General features: G+C 37.0%; 1 protein-coding gene across 1 annotated transcript in view; it reads right to left on the bottom strand.

Annotated features, from left to right (window-relative positions):
* The window catches only part of LOC120302597 (sodium/hydrogen exchanger 10-like), an 86138-nt gene that overhangs the window by 51676 nt on the left and 12753 nt on the right, over window positions 1-21709 (bottom strand). Inside the window, exons 4-9 of the mRNA XM_039331245.1 lie at window positions 19351-19516; window positions 11487-11603; window positions 8557-8718; window positions 8360-8459; window positions 4046-4189; window positions 2687-2864 (exon numbers count right to left, since the gene is read on the bottom strand). Coding sequence (XP_039187179.1) covers window positions 2687-2864; window positions 4046-4189; window positions 8360-8459; window positions 8557-8718; window positions 11487-11603; window positions 19351-19516 — 867 coding nt within the window. The remainder of the gene's footprint in view (window positions 1-2686; window positions 2865-4045; window positions 4190-8359; window positions 8460-8556; window positions 8719-11486; window positions 11604-19350; window positions 19517-21709) is intronic.

Genomic DNA, 21709 nt, shown 5'->3' with positions numbered 1-21709 from the left:
AAGAACTGAATTTGAAGAAACAGAATGGGAGTTGAGACCAAGATGTATTTGTCTCCAGATCTATTGTAGTTGAAATTATAATGAGAAGATTAGAAAATAATTGCAATAAAAGCTGGGGCTTTAAGCACTAAAATTCTAGGGAGAAAGGCAATGACACAATTAAACAAAATCATGAAGGATAAATATTTATATCACAACAAAAATTGGAATAGGTAAAACAGTATCTTTCTAGTGATAAAATGTAACTATAAAAGTTGGACATTGAAAAAGAACAAAAGATACCTTCAAATTATTTGTTTAGAGATGTTAACCAAGAGTACTATGAACTGCAAAACAATCAAACCATCCATTCTAGAGGAAGAGAGACTGATTACTATCTTGAGACAATGATCTTGAAGCAGAAACTCATTAGTTTCACTTCTAAATAAATTTGAATATTAATATTCAGGAAAACAGTTAAAATACTGCTTTTCCCTGATCTTCCAGAAATATTTTGGATGGAACTAGCTAGCACTTATTAGAAAACTGATATTGATTGATTGATTGATTTATAATATTTCTTAACACATCTCCCTCAGAGATCATGCTTTCCCATTATTCCATCCATATATTATAATTAAAATGTTTAGCCCTCCTTGTTTGACTGGATCTTCTGTTTCAAATTTTAACAAATGTTTATACATTTTAGCATTTATATATTTATTTGTACATGTGATTCTATTTTACTCAATCTTAATATTAAAAACCATAAATTTTGCCTATTTTACATTTTTCTAAAAATTGTAAATATGACAACTATTGGCAACTATATCCCCCTGCTATTAGTTCTTCTCTTGATTTTATTTTCCATTTCTCTTGACAAAATTCTAATATCTCATTATAAGTTAGCCATTGGTGTTTGCCTATTACTTCTTGCCTATAACATGTTTCTTGTGCAGAAAGCTACAAAGGGTTTTTATGGGGGGTAAAACCTGGATTTATATCGATTCAATATTCTCAATATAGTACATCTAACATAATGATTTTTGAAATCCACATTAACTTTGACTTTCTATTTTGCCACAAATATCCACGCCCTGAAACCTCAGGTCATGTCCTTCTAACTCAGTGGTTCTCAACCCTTCTAATGCCGCGACCCCATAATGCAGTTCCCCATGTTGTGGTGACTCCCAACCACTTATACATCACCGGGTGCCAGGGACGTGGCCAAAGAAAAGGGGGAAAAAATGGCAGACAGCCTTGTTTGGCGACCCCCGTGAAATGGTCATTCGACCCCAAATGGGGTTCCGACCCACAGGTTGAGAACCATTGCTCTAACTCCAAAAGTTTTCTACTGTACTTCTCAGCAGCCCCCATTGTTTCATCCAAACCAAATAGCAAGCTGCAGAATAAAATTTCAAACTATTGAATGTTTTTGTATTATATGGTATTAAGCCACTAGAATCAGTAGGATGAGTAGTATAAGAGAGTCACCTTGGATGAGATGGTGGCATATAAGTTTGATAAATAAATACAAATAAATGTCTGTGTACTTCAGTAATCAAAAAGATTATGTATTGGTAATCACCTTTAAAGCCCTTCATGGCATGGGTCCAGGTTACTTAAGGGGCTGTCTCATACCACTGGGATTGGCCTGCCCCACCCATGCCAGCAAAGAGGGCATGCTGCAGGGGCCATTGGCAGGGTATTCCACTTGGCAGGATCCAGGAGGAGGGCCTTCTCTGCCATTGCTCCTGCCCTTTGAACATCTTGCTCCCCAGAGTGAGGTCTGCTCCAACTCTACTGACCTTCCACAAGAACCTAAAGACCTGGCTCTGCCAGTTGGCTTGGGGCTCCAAAGGAGAGGCTTCATGTTGGGGATGGTTGATAAATAATATCTAATCTCACCTCCCCTCTGATCATCATACTCTGTCCCCCCATCTTTTAGCTATTATATTTTATATTTTTCTATTTCTATAGTATTTTATTTATATAGTTTATCTTTTTAATATTGTAATTTGCCCAGAGCTACCCTCTGGTAAGATGGGTGACCAATAAAATTGATAAATAAAATTAAAAAAAAGATACTTGTTTGATCATGTTAACATCCCTTTAAACAAAATAATTTACAAGTATTTACAATTATTCGTTTAGTGACTGCTCAAAGTTTGGCCTGGAAAATTTGTTGTTGAGCACATGTGACTACACACTATTTTATTACCTTTGTGCTGTGGTCATTAAATGAATCACTACAGTCGTTAAACGAGACCATATGATTCCGATTTGAGACTTTCCCTGCCAGCTTGACTTTGCCTGTTGGAAGCTAGCTGGAAAGGTCACAAATGATATTCACATGGCCATAGGACACTGCACACATCATAAATACACGATGGTTGCCAAGTGCCCAAATCACACTATATATAGGGATGCTGCAATAGTCGTAAGTTCAAATTGTCACTAAATGAATGGCCATAAGTAAAGAGCTATTTATGTGCCTATTTTATATTTTTAATAAAAATAAAAATCTCATATATTTTACAAGTCAAATTGAACTACATTTTTATTACAGTGTCCAATATGCTGGGTATGCCTTCAGGCTTTAAAAAGCAGCTCCAGAGGACATTTTGCTAAAAAGATTTCCATAGGTTTAATTCCTAATATAAATTTATCAGAAATGTTGATTTTCAAGATACTAATTTATTTTTACCTGGCTCTTAATGCTAGCCTCAGCTGGAGTCTCACTCTCTGTCTGGCTAATTTGAAGAGCCATGTTCAAAGTAAAAGTGCCTCTCATTCCACTCCAAACAATAATAGCTCCCCAGCGCCAATTAAATCCATAGCCAAGTCGACTCAAAAAAGGACTCAATGTCAAAATAACTAAAAACCTAAGTAAATAAAATGTAAAAATTAGCAAAAACATATTTAAAATAGTGCAATTTTATATCATGATCAAAAATTAAAATACATTTATTAAATAAATAATTAATCTTTATCATTTACAAGATAAAAGACTGCATTTATCAATCAATATAAAAGTTTGTTATTAAACAAAAATATGTCACATTATTGTTTCTTTCATATAAACATTGTCTTTTCTCTAGAACATTGTCTTTTCTCTACCTGGAGGCTTATCTATGTCTCCAGGGTCACCTTAGTGCAAATGTGTGTGGAGCCTTCTTGGAACTGTTGAAAGGACTGTGTTGTAGACTGGAGATAGATGATGTCGTATCTCTCCCCTCTGTTGAGAGAGGACTGCTCAATGTTGACATAGATGGCCTCTTTGACCCCTCCTTCAAACCAGCAATCCTCTCTGTCCAAAATGTGGACTTTGTTGTCTTCGAAAGAGTGGCCTTTGTCTTGTAAATGCAGATGGACTGCTGATTCTTGTTCTGATGGGTTTGTACTCCTATGTTGTGCCATACATCTATGAAGTTGTTGTTTCATTTCCCCACATGGCTGCACATGGCTCACTGCATTGTACTGCATATACCACTTTGCTCAGTTTGTGTCTAGCTGTTTTATCCTTGGGGTGGACATGCTTCTGCCTTAGTGTATTCTTAGGTTTGAAGTGTGTAAATATGTTGTGTTGGTTGAAGATCCTCCTGAGCTTTTCTGATATTCCTGCAACATATGAACGACTACGTTGCTTCATTTACTGTTTTCTTCATCTGTTACGGAGGAGCTCTTGCTAGGTCTTTTTTGAGATTTGATGAAGTCCTACTTGGGATAGCCACATGTTCTGAGGGCTTCCTTGGTGTGTTTTATTTCTTTTTCTTTTCCTTTTTTGCTGGTAGGCAGGCCTTCAGCTCTGTAGTGTAGGGTTCTGATAACTCCAGTTTTGTGCTCTAGTGGGTGGTGTGAATCAACATGTAAATACTGATCTATGTGAGTGGGTTTAATATTCTCTCTCTGTATGTGTGTGTTTGTGTATGCATGCATGTTTGACTGTGGCTTACTTCTAGCCAAATGTTTAGAAGACGGCAACTTAAGAATATCACTTAATTGATATAAGCTGATAGGCAATTTTAGTCAATTCCCCCAAAAGGTAAAAAGAGCAAGTATTTACCTTACAAGATTCAGTGAAAGGTAGACTGATATAATGTAAAAAAAAGCACGAGAATTTATATTTGGAAATGTTTTTTGAGCTATCACAACTCCTATTAGAAAGTATATAATAATGTGAGCCAAAAATGTCAGCATGGACCAAAACCTGTTTAAGAAAAAGCAGATTAAGGGAGATATTAAAGCATGCCAATGAGAAAACAAATATTACAATCATTTATCATTTACTAGTATACCATAAGCTAAATTATATTTCTCACTATTGTACAAAAGTAAATCTACCATAAATATTTCTATTTTATACATAATAAAATGTTTTTTATTACATCACTGTAATGTTTAGTTAGTAATAAAAGTTAGCCCACTTAAGATTATATTTTAAACTGGAAATATTTTTTAAAAATATTTTTTTAAAGGAAACCAGGCTGTCAAAGAACACGGTGATTGGATCTATCAAAGATGACATCAGCCAGAGCATAGCATAGAAAAACTCAAAGAAATAGTGCAAGATTGGAAGATGTGGAAAGATCTGGCCATACAATCATCAAGAGTCAGATTCGACCGAATGAATAATATATCATCATTTTTAAAAAGTAAAATTAGATGAGCAAAATTCAATGAATTTTGATCTGTTTTTTATCTAGACTATCAATACTACCAATACAATCATTTTAATATAATTTTAACATTTCAAAAACATATTTACTAATGTGATGATAAGGGAATTATTTATTGATTTGATTTTTATCCCACCTTTATTATTGTTTATAAATAACTCAAGGAGGCAAACATTGCTAATACTGTTTATTCTTCCTATTTTCCCAACATCAACAATCCTATAAGATGGGTTGGGCTGAGAGACAGTGACTGACTCAAAGTCACCCAGACAGTTTTTCATGCCTAAGGCCCATCTCCTGTTTTTTATATGCCTCATGAGCTAAGAATGGACAGGCTGGTTGGTGGCCGATTGCCAGGTCCAAGTTTCAGCCAAGGTCTCAGGGTGAGAGATGAGGGCAAGGCCTAGTAAACCTGTGCAGCAGGCTATCAGTGACCACCCTACTAGTGGATTGGCCTGTAGATGTACCAGCCATGACTGTGGAAGCAGAGGAAGGATGGAATCTGATCCCAAAAATTGTCCTGACCTTCAATCCAAATAAAATCACCAGAGCTGGGTGAATGCATAGATGATTAGCCCACAAACCAGAGTTATGTATAAGCAACCTGTTCCTCACTGGGATCACTGCATGTCACAAACATACATGATTACAAAGTTATATTTACTGATGATGGGGCAGATTCATCATAACAAGAGATGGAAGCACAGCACAGCTAAATGCAGTGTCTGCACAAACTCCAAAGATGTTAGGGGACTGAAGGTAATTCCAGGGCCCAGAACATTTGTTAATATATTATTTATACAATTTGCTCCCCTTATAAGCCAAGTCTCAGTCTTCCATATCTCAATACCACAGATATTGACTTTTGCTACCATCATCACAATGAGAAAATTTGGAGCTGGATGGCTATAATGAGAATTCAATGATCTACCCTTAAATCCAGTACAGGATTTTCAAGCATTCAAAAATTAGATGGAAAAATAATATTTTTGTGAAACATTTTTCATCAACCATAAGAGAGTAACCAGGATTAGAGTGCAAACTGGAGAGGCAGAACTGGATGTGGTCAGTTAGATTATTGGATCTGCCACAAGAATAGTTGGGCATATTTATTTATTTATTTATTTATTTATGAGACTTATATACCGCTTTAAGTGCAAGCACTCTCTAAGCGGTGTACACCAGTAAGCAATGTATATATATATATTTACATTGCCCCCAACAATCTGGGTCCTCATTTTACCTACCCCGGAAGGATGGAAGCTGAGTCAACCTTGAGCCGGTGAGATTTGAACCGCTGACCTGCTGAACACAGTCAGCTAAAGTGGCCTGCAGTACTGCACTCTAACTGCTGCGCCACCTCGGCTCATATCAACTCAGCAATGAGAGATTATCAGAAGTCTATGAAGAATCATTGCCAGGCACCAAGCAAAATGATTGAAGTCTGTGAATCTACTGGTGTCAAATCAATTCATCATCATCTCTGGGTGAGGACAGATTAATCAAGTGGATCTGAGTCTCAGGAAAGAACAATTTATAAACCCTTCAAAACAAACCGGACAGTTGACTAGCAGCAAGGATGATGGATTCCAGGTGCAGTTTGCAAAAGGATGAGAAAATGGTTTTGCTACCGACTGGAATGGTAGTGAATGGTATAGTGAGTGACAAGCTGTTACTATCACAGGAATAGCTGGAAAGGAATTTTCTGCAATGAGGGTGTGGGGGGATAGTGGAATAAGAAAACATGGACTTCAAGCAAAGTATGGCTAGTGCTGGCAGGTTTAATATGGTCTCCAAAGTGTAAAGTCTAGCTTGTTACAGATGACATAATGAAGGTAACAAGGACTTGTACACAGCAGGAAGAAGTGAAAGTATTGCTACAATGGGCTTATTAAACCATTAAAGAAAATTTTAGAATAACTAAAGAAATACAACTTTCTTTATAAATGAACAAGAAATATCCAGGAAAGAATTCAGTCACCTATGCTGACAGAAGTTCTATTATCAGGAAATTACTGCATACTTAGCAGCTTGGACAGATATATATTGGAACTATAAAACGTAGTATTAACTCATCCAAAAGAACATGAAAAATATTGTTGGTTAGAAAAATTTGAAAAATCTACAGTAGTTGAACACTTACTGCTACATAATGGGCACAAAATTCAGTTTAAAGACACACAAGTACTACCAATTATATCAAATTTCATGCACAGTTCCAACGAGAAACTATTGAGATTTATAAACACAGTAATTTTTACAGGAAAGAAGCGAGTCTGAAGGTTAACAAAGACTGATTTCCAGCTTTACATCACACCAAAATAAAATAGCTCTTAATTAACACTTAAAATCTTCAGCAATCTCACCTGAACAATAATAAACAACAGTGTATTTCAAAGAAAGACCAATCAAAAAATTTGTTTCTCTGGAACTTCTTCAAATTAGACCAATTATAATTTCATCTGGATGAAGAACCAGTCATAAGCTAGCTTTCCAGAATTCAAATGGCAAGGTCCAATTAAAAATTAGTTCAGTTACAAATGCAAGAACTCAAATCAATTTCTGTTCAGTAGAGCTCTCAAGAAGTGTATCACAGAGCAGACCAATTTCATCTCTGAAGGTGCCAGCCAGTTGCTAGTGAATCCTCTGGATGCCAAATAATTAGAATACAGCCTATTAGTCTGGAAATTCATCACTATTGAACTGAGATCATTCTTTATTAGGAAGTATTCTAATTATGAATGTGGCAGTATTTCAACTTCCCTGCTTTCAGACCATTCACCTAGCACCCAGGGGAAAAGACCAGATCGCAGTTGATATTGCGCCACTGATATCAGGAAAAAAGTGCACTGAGGCAGCCCCATTATTTTCACGGGAGCATGATATCTAAACTGGGTAATTCAAAACAGCCTCAAGATTTATACCTTCACCAGTATGTCTGAGACCACTTCATCCAGCTTGGCCACAGCATTCAGTGGGCAGCAATTTACATGACATATAAATACATTTCTTCTGTGTCTCTAAGTCTCAAACTCAAGCTTATTTTCATGAGATTTCTTGTGAACAAAATGTAAATTCTATAGGCCAGAACTATAGGTAGTCCTTGACTTACAACAGTTTATTTAGTGACCGTACAAAGTTACAACGGCACTGAAAAAAAGTGACTTATGACTGTTCTTCACACTTACCACCATTTGTAGTGTCCCTGAGGTCATGTGATCAAAATTTGGACACTTGGCAACTGGTTTATATCTATGACAATTGCAGTGGCCTGAGGTCATGTGAACATCTTTTGCAACCTTCTGACAAGCAAAGTCAATGGGGAAGCGAGATTTACTTGACAGCTGTGCCACTGACTTAACAACTGCAGTGATTCACTTAACAACTGGGGCAAGAAAGATTGTAAAATGGGGCAAAATTCACTTAACAAATGTCTCACTTAACAACAGAAATTTTGGGTTCAGTTGTGGTCGTAGGCCGAGGACTACCTGTATAACCATTTTAGTTTATCAATATTCAATCATACTTACATTTCTTTTATCAAAACCTGGTATACAATTACAATATAAATACATAATTTGCAAAATGAAAATTCATTCTACCATTCCATAGCCATTTTAATGGCACTAATTTGTATTATATCATATGTGAGAGAAATTAAACATTTACAAAGTGGTTAAGATAAACAGATAATCTCTTACTTATAAAGAAAAATATCCATTCCTGGACTAAAGGATACCGAATCTAAAAGAAGGCCCAAAATAGAAAGAGATATAATTCCAGACATGCCAAGCCATTCAGCTGAAGATAGAAAGGGGAAAAAAAGTTATTATTATATGAAAGTAGACAAGTCTGCTTTAAAATTAAGCATTTGACAAAGATTATACAGTCAACTTACCGATAAAAAAAATTATGTATGCCATGGAGAAGCTTAAAATGACTTCAATTATTCCATCATTGAAAACATGTTGCAACCAATAAAGAACTAGCCTTGAACTCAAAAATCCAAATACAGCACTTGCAAAAAATTTTAAAAACAGTTTTAAAAAAATCTCTTGAACTATAAAAAGAAGAAATAATTATTTACAATTTGATTTAGTTTTTGCAAAATTACATTTAATATTGCATATCTAACTGTATCCCAGAATTTTAACATTCCCGTTTTATATCCTATACTGTCTAAATCAAAGTCATATTCTTGCCTTACTCAAATCAAAGTAGCAGTACTATTTAAAACAATATACTGTAAGGTCTTATAGTGAAACAAATCTATAGGTTTAAACCCATTGATTCAAATGGGACTAAAACATGAATAACATAGGATGCAAATGTAATTGGAACCACTCTAATGATTTTGCTCTGAGGACACTATGCATACAGTAAATCTAAAATATGTGGGCATATTTTAGTGGGCAATGAAAACATTCAAACAGTGAATAGAATAAGAAAATACTATGTCTTATGAGGAATATATACATATGCTTTAGGAGTGTATTATTCAGTTGTGATCCTGTTAAAGAAATTCACACATTACAGCAACATTTATCATTCAAGACAATTATATCTTATACCCATTTGTTTAAAAAACACCCAAATATATTAATATTTAGAATATTTTAGAATGGAAGTCATGGACATATAAAACAGTACAACTACTGAATACAAGGTCATCCAGCCATCAAATATTTAATATGAGATCTATATGGCTCTAAACAGTACTTTTTTTGTAAAAAAAAAAAAAAAAAGTGCCAGAACTCACACATGTCATACAACCCGCCTTACCTACCGTACAAGGTTCCATCCCAAAAAGGTGCCGGAACTCCATTCTGGGCATTCTATGACAAAAAATGCCCTGGCTCTAAACCTGATGGTTTTCTAAAAGGCCTTGAAAAGCTCTACCCCCAACCTAAAAGGTATATTCAGGCCTGATTATAGTACTAAGACAACATTGATTTTACTTGTCAATGACCTCTGGCGGGCTCAGGAACATGGTAGTGCATCCATCCTGATCTCAGCAGTTTGGGATACCATTAATCATTGTATCTTTCTGGGCCAGTTCAGTGGACTAGGAGTTGGGGGCACTGTTTTGTGGCTCTAATTCTTTCCCCAGCACCAATTCTAGAGAGTTGAACCCACTGCCCCCGCTTGGACAGTCACCTCTTGGATCTATCCTATTCCCACTCCTATTTAACATCTGCTTGAAGCTATATTCCATGGTTATCTGTCAGCATGAAGTGCAGTATCATCAATTTGCTGATGATACCCAGTGGTACACCTTTTTCCTGGGCCAAACAAGTGATGCCATAAAAGTCATTTTCTACTGACTGGAGGCTTACAAAATATGAATGGAGAAAATCAGGCTTCAGCTGAATTCCGGTAAGATAGAGTTATTGTGAGTTTTAAGTCCCCCCCCCAATGGCTTTTCCATCCTAAACTCTGCATCGAGGTACACTTCTCCAGTTAAAGTTGGTGAACCATCTGAGGATCCTACTGGACTCACTGCTCCTGTGGAACAGCAGGTAGCAGACATGGTCAGAGGGCTCTTCTACACGTATGTCTTGTGCATCAAGTGTGTCCATTCCTTCACCGGAAAGCTTTGCTCATCATGACTCATTGGGATTACTGTAGCACACTCTGCATGGGGCTACCCACACAAAAACTGTATTGGGTTCAGAATGCAGAAGTATGGGAATTTTTTGGCATATCTCACTATGTGCATGTAACACGAACTGCACTGGCTCCCAGTAGGCTTCCAGATATAATTCAAGATACTGATCATTGCTTATAAAGACCTCCATGGCATATGATCAGACTACTTGTGCAACCACCTTTCCCCTACTGTTTCTGCCCACCCCACCAGATCTGGTAAAAAGAGTATGCTTTGGATCTCCTCTATTAAATAATGTTATGTTATGGGACTAGTCATGCTTTCTCAATGGTAGCACTAGGTCTACCATTCCCAACATTTGGATGATTCCAACCCTGTTAGCCTTACACAAGGAACTGAAGTTCTGGCCACTTCTGGAGATTTTGCCAGGGGGCAGATAAGCTTTCTTCCAACTGATGATAAATAGGGTTAACAGTGTATTCTTGGGTTCCAGAAGATTATGTTTGGGGTGTTTGTCATATAAATAAACAAAACTGATTTTTCTCCCAGGCCTTCCATTAGGGTGGATGGACCCTCCTAGGTGAATTTTTGTAAATGTATCGAATAGTCAGATGCTGTCTTGTTATCTACTGTACACGATCCTGGTTTTAGTCTGGTTTTTTGTTGTTGTTTTTGAGGTTCTCAGACTCATTTTGTAGTCAGGCAGCATCTAAATCCAATAAAAATAGAATGCCTGTTTCACAACCCATAGTTTCTGCAATCTATATGTAACTGAGATTCTACAGAGCAGTGGTCTCCAACCATTTTAGTTACGCAGACTGGCAGTGCTGGCAGTGGCTTTGGCAATTTTGGTGGCAGGGGAATGGTTTTGCACACGCAATCTAAATCCCGTGCAGGTGCAAATGAAGCTTTGTGCACTCACCCACCCTTCAGCAGCCCAATTCCCAATGGGCCATAGCCCAGTAGATAGCCACGGCCCAGGGGTTGGGGACCCTTGCTATAGAGCAATTATTTCTCATGGTATACAAATAGAGGGAAATAATAAAGTGATTATCATTAATCATTGTATTAAGCAGCATGACAACAATGATTAATATCATAGTAAATATTGTAATTCAAGTGGCCTTGCAAATAATATACTTAAAATTATCTGTTGAGAATCATGGCATTACTATATATTATTCTATTCAAGAAAAAGTTACATAAAAATAGATGCATACCTACTTCCTGATGAGTCTGACTTATAAGGTCCTTATACAAGTCAAAAATAATTACTGTAGTTGCATCATTAAACAAAGATTCGCCTTTAATTAAGTTGATAACTATTTTTGAAAGGCCTAAGAAAGAAAATATGAAAAATAATTTTATTTATTCATGTATTTGTTTATTTAAGAAAATTTATATGACTGCCCAACTCACTCTCAGGGCAGTTTACAAAGAGAAAAGCCCAATAAAAATACAATAAAAAAGCCATAACACACCCTGCCCAAGACAACTATTAAGTAAATTAAGATTAACAAGTAAAGAAATCTAATAAAGGGGCATTACCACACTTATATTTTTATCTAAAAAGCAATGATAAAATAACAGCATTATGATTTTCTCAATATAAACCCCATTACCAGTTTACATTATGCATCCTCATAATGTCTCCAAGCTAATCGCTGTGACTGACCAAAGCTCAGAATGAGGTGAAATTGGCAAAGGATATCAGACTTCTTCAATTATATTCAAAGTGAAACAAGCAGTTGCTCAAATTGAAGTGAAAGAGGATGATCAGTACTGAGATGTCTTAGGGAAAATATGATAATATTACAGTACCTGAAATAATATTGCCCAGAATATCAATTATCTAAGGAGTTAGTGGGCTTTCTTTCAGTGGATGTTCTAAAGAGGATGAATATTCTTCTGTAAAAGTACTTTTATCTGTACTTCAACAGTGAACAGAAGTTTGGAGTTAATGATTAAATGGCCCCTTCAAGTTCTAGGATTCTATGACTTTATGAAATTGAAATCAGTCCTAATGTACTCTCTAATGAAGCTATCCTAACATGCTCTCTATCAAATCTATGAATCCTGTAGCCATTAATTACTTTTTCAGAAGTGATTTGGACCTATTTGTTTTAGCAGCTCCCCCACCTCCACAAAGCCCAACCATACCTCAGTGTGGTGGTGGTTGAACAGTATAATTCTATTATACTGACCAACTTGGCTCTGGCCTAGAGAAAACCTAGGGACCTTCTCCAGTTTTCCCCACCAAAAAACTTTATGGATCAACTCAAAGATGTGGAGATATAGTACCAAGTAGTGTGTCCCCCTGGCTGGGCAATACTGATAAAGCTACAAGGGAAGAGCAAAGAGACTATCATAGTAGCAGGAACATCCATGATGCAGATGGGATAAATCCTGATGCCCCCCGCTAGCCATTGATACAGCTCCTAGTAACAAGAGATATGTCCACTGTTTAAAGACCTTCAAATTAGGAACATGTAACATCAAAAAAGTAAGCTGAACATTGTTAAGAAGTAAATGAATAGGCTCAACATTGATATACTAGGTATCAGTGAAGTTCATTGGACTGACTGTGGCTTCTTCAATTCTGATAGTCATATCATGTACTACTGTGGCAATGATACTATCAGAAGAAAAGGAGTAGGTTTCATACTGTGTAAAAAAGTGGGCAAAACCATTAAAAGTTCTCAAACAGTCAGTGATAGGATAATGACAGTACGTATCAATATAACATAACAATTCCACAAACTTATGCTCCACTGCAGATTCAGCAGTAGAGAACATCAAGAATTTTATGCTGAAATTCAGAAACTTTGAACCAAATACCAAAGAAAGACATATTATTGGAGATTTTAATGCAAAAGTGGCAGAAATGGAAGAAACAGGAATCACAGTCAGGTTTGACATTGGTAAACAAAATGAGGCAGGAGAACATCTGATTCAGGTATGCCACAAACAGCTAAACATAATGTACACGTAGTTTGAACAACACAAGCGACGACTATACTCTTGGATTTCAACAAACGGAGAACCTCAAAACCAAATTGACTACATATTATGTCAAAAGTAGTGGAAAAGTTCCATCCTCGCCATGAAAACTTTCCCTGGTGCAGATTGTGGGTCAGACCATAAACTATCAGCTGCCAAGGTAAAGTTCAGTTGCTGCATTGTCAAACGACCATGCATGATTCAAAAATTTGATGTAGAGAAGATTCTTCTGGCATACGCAGTTGAAGTTAAGAACATCATAGAAAGACAATCAGATGAGGAATGGGAGAAAATAAAAACAACCATCATGAAGTAGCTCAAAAACATATTACATACAAGCAAAGAAACTGGCCAATTGGATATCAGAAGCTACAATAAAGAAGACAGAAGAGAGAAAGACAGCAAAAGCCACTGATGATAGGGAAGAAATGCAAAGATTAAATACTAAATTCCAGAGGCAAGATAAAGAAAACAATGTAAGAAATTGGAGGGAGCAGCCATGAGAGGTTATGCATGAGAGGGTTTCACTTATGTGAAGAAGGCCAGAAACCACTTCATGGCAAGAAAAGCTATGGTCAAAACATGTGATGGACAGGAATTGCTTGACCAACAAGTAATCAGAGAAAGATGGTGGGAATATGCAGAACAACTTTACACAAATGAAAAACAAGGCCAAGCCATGAGAGGAGAAGCTGACCTACCAGAAATGGAACCAGATATCCTGGAAGAGGAGGCCATGTGGGTACTTAACCAGTCATCTAACCGCAAAGTCCCAGGAATTGACGAAAACCGTGCAGAGTTGCTGAGACCACTGCCAACAAAAGCACTGACAGCATGTATGGAAGACTGTATGGAAGCGTATGGAAGACTGGTCAGTGGCCAAAAGAATGAAAAATTTATCCCAATACCAAAGAAAGGTGATACGAAAGATTGTTCCACTCACCGAACCATAACCTTGATACCACACATGAGTAAAATTCTCTTGAAGATAATCCAGCAATTTTTGAATTCAACTGCCAATTCAATTGCCTGATGTATTAACAGATTTTCAGAAAGAAAGAGGAACATGTGATCATATTGCCAGTCTACATTAAATGATGGAAAAAGCAAAGGAATACCAAAAAGATCTCTACACGTGCTTCACTGATTACACGTGCTTCTTCGATTGTATTGACCATGACAAGCTGTGGAATTGCCTCAAAGAACTGGGAATATCAACACATCACATCCAACTCATTCAGTCATTGTATTCTGACCAGGAAGCCTCTGTAAGAATGGAATATGGAGACACAAAATGGTTCAGAATTGAAATAAGCACTTGACAAAAGGCATTCTACCATTGGGGTTAAAATTAGTATTAGGAATATCAACCACCTCTAATATGCAGGCAATACAACATTACTTGCAGAAAGCAAGGAGGATCTGGACTGCTTAATCCTGAGACTTAAAAATGAAAGTGAAAAATTTGGTCTGCACCTTAACATCAAGAAAACAATGATGACAACCCCAGAGAACACACAGGTCAGAATGCAGATTGACAATGAAACTATTGAAACAATAAAGGAATTCATCTTTCTAGGCTCTAAAATCAACCAAAGTGATAACAGCAGCCCTGAGATCAGAAGTGTATAGCACTTGGAAGAATGCAATGTTTGGCATGAATAATCTGGAAGAATAAAGACATCAGCCTCACAACCAAATGCACATTACTTAATGCAATAATAAAGGCAGATAGAAGGGTGGACACCTTTGAACTGTGGTGCTGGAGACAACTATTATGCATCCCATACACTGCAAAAATAAAAAACAAAAAAGCCCTGGACCGAACCTCACCAAAAATACCACTTGAAGCCAAGATCATCAAAAAGGGGCTGTCAAACTTTGGTCATGTCATGAGAGCTGACTCACTCAAAAAGGCAATCAAAGAGCTGTGGTGATGCAGTGGTTAGAATGCAGTATTGCAGGCTAATTCTGCTGACTGCCAATTGTCAGTAATTCGGCAGTTCGATTCTCATCAGCTCAAGGTTGACTCAGCCTTCCATCCTTCTGAGGTTGATAAAATGAGGACTCAGATTGTTGGGGGCAATATGTCGACTTTGTAAATCATTTAGAGAGGGCTGTAAAGCACTGTGCATATAAGTCTAAATGCTGTTGCTATTGCTTTTCTAGGAGTGGTCAAGGGAAAAAGAAGGGGCCGCCTTAGCACCCATTGACTAGACACTATAATAGATGATGCTGGGGTGACCATGATGGATCTGAAGGAGGCGGTGCAAGACAGAGGGGCATGAAGAGTGCTGATCCATAGAGTGGCCCAGAGTCAGACACTACTGAATAGCCGACAATGACAATGATGTTTAGCAGGTTTTTATAATGGATACAGATTACAGTAAGGTCAATGGAGGTGACTATCAACTCTAAAAATGAGCATGGCTGCAACCATTTTTCCTACTCATTTTTGGTTGACACATATAACAGAGGGAGGGGTTGTTTGCCAGATGCTTTGCTAGTCTAAATAAACTTTTATCCCATGGGAACCAAGATCATCGGCTGCTCCCAAGACTGCAGGTTGGGCATTTCGTGAAAGGCCCGCCAAGATGTATTGGGGAATATAGTTACCTGCATAGCCTTAGGGGTGGGATTTCTTAACTTTGTATTGGGGAATTGTTACATGTGTCATCAAACCTGGTCTCACTTTTGACTTGCCGATACTTTATAACTAATAAACATGTTCTTTGAGGAATTTCCAAGCCTTGGAGCTCTGTTTTATTTATCTCTGTCTGTTGGAACCATGACACTGGGTATCCTCACCACCATATTTAGAATACCTATAAAGTAAGTACTATTTAATCATAGAATTTGATTATGGTAGGAATGCCCCATGTTAGAACCCATATTTCCTAATTCTGACTGATTTCTTTTAAAAAATTTTTTTCAAAAAATAAAGATAATTAAAGCAAAAGGAGAGAATAATTTAGAAAAGTGAAGAGTAAAAATAAATGAACTAAACAGATTTAAGAATTTTCAACATGTCTAAATAGAAAAGCTGAAAGTTTCTATCAATATATGGTCAAAATGAAACAGAGAAAAATTTAGAATCATAACCATGAGCAGGTGCATTAGGGAGATCCCTCCAAAGATTTTTTTTTCAGCTATCAGAGGCTGAAAAAGGATTTAGCATGTCCCTCAAAGTGATAAAAACAATGTCATGCTGCAAGCTCCACCTCTTTAATATGTGCATATGAAAATATACAAACAGTCCTAGAGTTATGATGGCCACTAGGATCTGAATTTCCATTTCTAAGCAATGTGATCATAAAGTACAATGTCACATTATTACATTGCTTAATGAGAGCATTCCCAGCAGTCCCAGTTACTGTCATAACTCTAGGACAGTACACATTATTACCAAGGTCCCAGTGGTGGGATTCAAATATGTGAACAACCAGTTCTCTGTGTGGATGCTGCTTCCAGAAGTCCATTCTGGGCCAGGGCAACAAAAAATTAATTACTGGTTCTGCCAAAGTGGTGCGAACTGGCTGAATCCCACCACTGCAAGGACCTCACATGAATACACAATGTGGGAAGAAGTGGGAGTCCCAGGCAAGCAGATTAGTATATGAGAGCTATGGGTGGGAAATATAGGTTAGCAGGTGGTACAGGCAGGTACTATGGAATGGGAATGGGTGGATGACACAGTGTCAGCCTTACCAAGTTAATGTTAGGTACAAAGAATCAGGACCACATTAAGTTCCAGTTAAGCTGATTTATTGTTCATGCCTATACACAAGAATCTAGTCAACTAATCGTCAGCACTAAATTGGCACTAGATAAGAGTTAACGGAATTCAAGAGGGGCTAGAGTTGGATCGCTTGAGGGAACATAACGACTCCAGCTAATTCCCCTTTTGACTCCACCCCCAGGTTCTTCCTCTCCTCCTCCTACCTCAGATCAGACAGGAAACACAACCAGATAAACTATTCTACTTTATTGTAAAACTACATTAACATAATATTGTTAATAATAAATTAACAAATGTTAATTTGTTAAGTCTGAAAGTACAATTCTTTCACCATCTTTTACAATCTGAAAACTAGAGATGGTCCCTTCTAAGCTTCTTGCCCTGCCCAGTATCCAGCTGGTCTGTGCTATCTCTAATTTCTTTGTTCTGTCTCCCACATGAGGAATAATTTCACAGGTTAGGGTTAGGGTGAAGCTTCCTTGAATTCATGGAGGAAATCCAACTTCATAGGCAACTTTTTTTTAATGTAGTAGGTCTTTTACTTTTCTATTTTTGCTTAATTTTCCTTTAAGGGAAAATGCATGGTAAAATCCCATTGGAAGTTTTCAAACTTTTTGCTGCTTGTCCAACTCTCTTTAAGACACAGCTTCTATTGTGGCTATTTGCTGCATAATGCTGAGCCCTTGGAAGCTTTGCAAAGTATTTTCCTTCAGGTCTCCCCATAAACAATCCCAAGAAGGTTTTTCTTTGTTTTATCACCCCATTTTTAAAAATTAAATCCCTTTTTACTCATCAACTTACAGATTGTCACCCTCTTTCCAGGCACACAAATTAAGTGGTTAAAGGGGATCAAGACTGGAGAGCAGAGACAGAGAGTTTAGCTTCAGTACTTAATAGGATGGAAGGCAAACATCAATAAATTTGTACCCCCAGCTTGTTTTCTTTATTGAAAAAAAAATATGGGTTTCTGAAGGAGGGAAGAAGGGGATAAAACAAGGGAAAGGTTTTGGGGAAGCCTGTTCTGGAGCTGCCACCTTTGCATGCAGGGGTCTTACTTCCCCAAAGTCTAGCAAGAGCTAGGAGAGGCCTGCCATCTTCTGAAGGCCAGCTGATTAGGGCAGAGGCCTAGCCCACAAGCGTGGCTTCATTATTTTGCAAAAAGCTACCAATTGATGGATCATCAGGGCTTCTCATGGCCAAGCATGCAATCTTGTTTGGAAACCTCTTCAGCATTGAAACACTGTGTTCAGGCTCTAATCTAGCTGGGCTGTTCACCCCTGCTGGGCTGTTTTTGGCCTTGAAAAGTTTTTTGCTGCTTGTCTGCCTCCTTTTCAGATCCAGCTGAATGTCAGATCTCCAGGGCCTCCCCCAACTGAGGCAACCCATGTTCTGCTTCACTGCTCCAGAGAGAGCAGAGGATGGGGATCATTAAGCAAGGTTGTCTCATGTAATGGCCATCATGATTTACAATACAACCATAATGGGCAGGTTCCATTTCAGTTGTAGGATTACCTGTAATCAAAGTATTTAAAGTATGACTCTTCCTTTTGAAGTTAAACCTATGATTATCTTTCTCAAAATTACTATAGCCTGTAATGAGGCAAAGGCCAGGTTTTGCTTATTTTCTTCACCTGGAGAGGTTCCTTTCTAGAGTTTATCATTTAGCATCATCAGCATTTCTAATAACCAATTTTAATTAAAAATAATATTCAGAGCACAAAACTAGTCTTTTCATTATTTTCCTGTTAAAACTAATTATCAACTTTTTTTAGCTCATGAAATTAATAAAAAAATTGCTACAAATGCTGTGATTTTACTGAAGGTTCAACATTCCCCTAATTTTTAGTTTTTTTTTTAAATTGCATACATATGGAATCTTAATATATAAAAGAGATACAAACTAAACAAAGAAAAAAGGAAAAACCCTTATATTTTATACATATCATTGATTAATCAATGAATGTATATTATATAAGCAGTTTACGATATTGTAAAATATCACAAAATCTCTGCTGTAGTAACACTTGCTGCTGCATCCTTTGATTAGTAGAAAATATTGTCTTTTCCAAAACAGATAGATCACATATTTCCAGAACCATTCCTTGACATCTGGAATATCATATTCCGAATTTCTCAGTATTATTCTTTTAGTCTCCCCACATGCTCAATGTAATCATAGTTCCAGTTAGGCTGTCATATTCCAAAGCTTTAGTATATTGTTTAATGCTACATTAACCTCTTTATTATTTAAAGATTTTCCCATAAAATTGCTTATGTATATTAAATATATACTTCCCCAAAAGAATTTATTATTGTAATAAAACTAAAATTTACTTCTTACTCACCAAGGTTTTTTACAGAGGCCACAGAAAGGATAGGATCTGTTGTACTAAGAATTATGCCAAACAACATGCTATCATCCCAAGACCAATTATATTTATTAATTTTATAAGTTATCCATCCAAGGAAAGCACAATTCATCAAAAATCCAGGAACTGACAGAATTACCACCTGTAAAAAACAATATATCCATATATTTTTGAAATTCAAATGGCTATAATCCATTTATATTATCTCAAAATCATTTGCTAAATACAATGCAACTAAATAATAAATTCAGAGTTGTAAATATATGATTTTCTCATATTAACTGAAATGTAAATTGCATACAGGTAGTCATTCCTTAACAACCATTCTTTCAGCTACTGTTCAAAGTTATGACAGAGCTGAATAAATGGTTGTTGCAACTAGTTCTTATACCATTGCAGAGGTCCCCAATCTTGTAATCAAAATTCAGTGACTGGCAACCCACCCACAACTATGACCACAGCATATGCTTCAATTCCCCCCCCCCCGCCTCTCTCCCCCTTCACTCCTGCCCTTTTGACCACCTAGCTCTTGGCCACCACCTACTCCTGCTACCCCCCCCCCCCCGCCCACCATTTTCTTCCTCCAACTGCTAACAAGTTACAGCTGCCAGAAGCAACTGCTGGTCCTTTGCAAAATGAAGTGCAGGCAAGCATGGCAGAGTAGGAGAAGCATAAAATCCTCATCTGATAACAGTGCAGTCCTTGCCTAACAACTGCAATGAGAAGTGCCATCACTAAGTGGTGCAGTCACATGGCATTCTCCTAACAACAATTTCATTTAGCAATGGAAATTCTGGTCCCAATTACAATCATTAAGTGAGGACTACCTGTACTTGCACCAATAAATGATACATTTAGAAAAGTTATAAATATAGACTATTCACATTTTACACATGTTTGTTTATATTTAGAATGTATAAAACAGTTGTACATATTTGGTTCATCACAGCTGTATGTATGGAATATGATCAACATGAGGATAATATGTGGAAAAACAACAACAGAATCAAGATTAACATAATGCATCTGACAGAAAGAGAAATAATGGAGGTATAATATATGGAGATATGCACTTCAGATGTAAGCTTAATTATCTCTTTCTCCAATATAATTAGCTAGAACTGGCTGAACAATCTCAAATAACTGAAAATTTGTACTATTCCTTTTGGAATATGTTCATGGATAATATTTCCAAGACTGATAGAAAGAAGAGAAAAAATATTAAACTGGAAATAAGATCCTCCCCAGATGATTTTTATCTTGACTACAAGATCTGCTTCAATAATAGTGGAAGGATCTTCATCAGCCTAACTTTTTTCTTACATGCATCCACAATGAACTATGCCACTTTGAAACTAATTTGGTAAGCAACTTTACAGTTAACTTAAAACCAATGTTATTCATTCAGCCAGTGTGTTATATACATCAACTTTTCAGGATAGGATAGGGTAGGGTATGGTAGGGTAGGAATAGAATAATATCTTTATTGTCACTTTAAATGTACACTAATCAGCATACATTAAAATGAGATTTCATTGCATACAGCTCTCAAAGGTAACCACTTCCAATATACACTGCATAAACATGACAATAAATAAATACATAAAATAAATTATGCATATACCCACATACACACACATATGTGGCCCAGAGAAACAACAGTCTAGTTCGGATGTATACATATACATGGCAGGAAAACTGAATCTTTTGAGTTTACCAGACAGATAGCATAGGGAACAAAGCTGTTACAGAATCTGGAAGTCCTACTAGAAATACTTTGAAACCTCCCCCCAGAGGGGAGCAATTGAAACAGACCATGAAGTGGGTGTGTGGGGTCTCTAACAATGCTTCAAGCTCTAAGCAAATATCGCTTATAAGCAGTGTCCTTGAATAATGGGATGCGGGCTTCCTATAGTCTCAGCTGTCCTTATCACTCTCTGTATGGACATTCTGTCTGAGGCACTGCTACCACCAAACCAAACAGGGATGCAGTTTGTTAAGATGCTCTCAATTGTGCCTCTGTAAAAAGTGGCCAGGCCAGAAGGAGAAAGATGTACTCTCCTCATCTGACATAGGAAATGCAGAGATTGGTTTGCACGCTTCACTAAAGATGACATGTGGAGAGACAAAGTCAGATTGTTAGATACTTAAAACTGTTGACCACCTCCACAGCTGTAGCCTTGATATAGAGTGGAGCATACTGGCTCTTTCTAAAAGCTACAATGATCTCCTTTGTTTTATTGACATTCAGAACCAGGTTACTTTTATTGCACCAGTACATCAGAGCCTTCACCTCTTCCCTATAAGCATCTTCATTGTCGTCCCAGATAAAACC

This window comes from Crotalus tigris, unplaced genomic scaffold, assembly GCF_016545835.1.
Source record: "Crotalus tigris isolate CLP2741 ecotype Arizona unplaced genomic scaffold, ASM1654583v1 scf7180000024436.1354646, whole genome shotgun sequence".
NCBI lineage: Eukaryota > Metazoa > Chordata > Lepidosauria > Squamata > Viperidae > Crotalus > Crotalus tigris.
The sequence above is the reverse complement of the archived record's forward strand: the minus strand, read 5'-3'. Positions and strand labels throughout refer to the sequence as shown.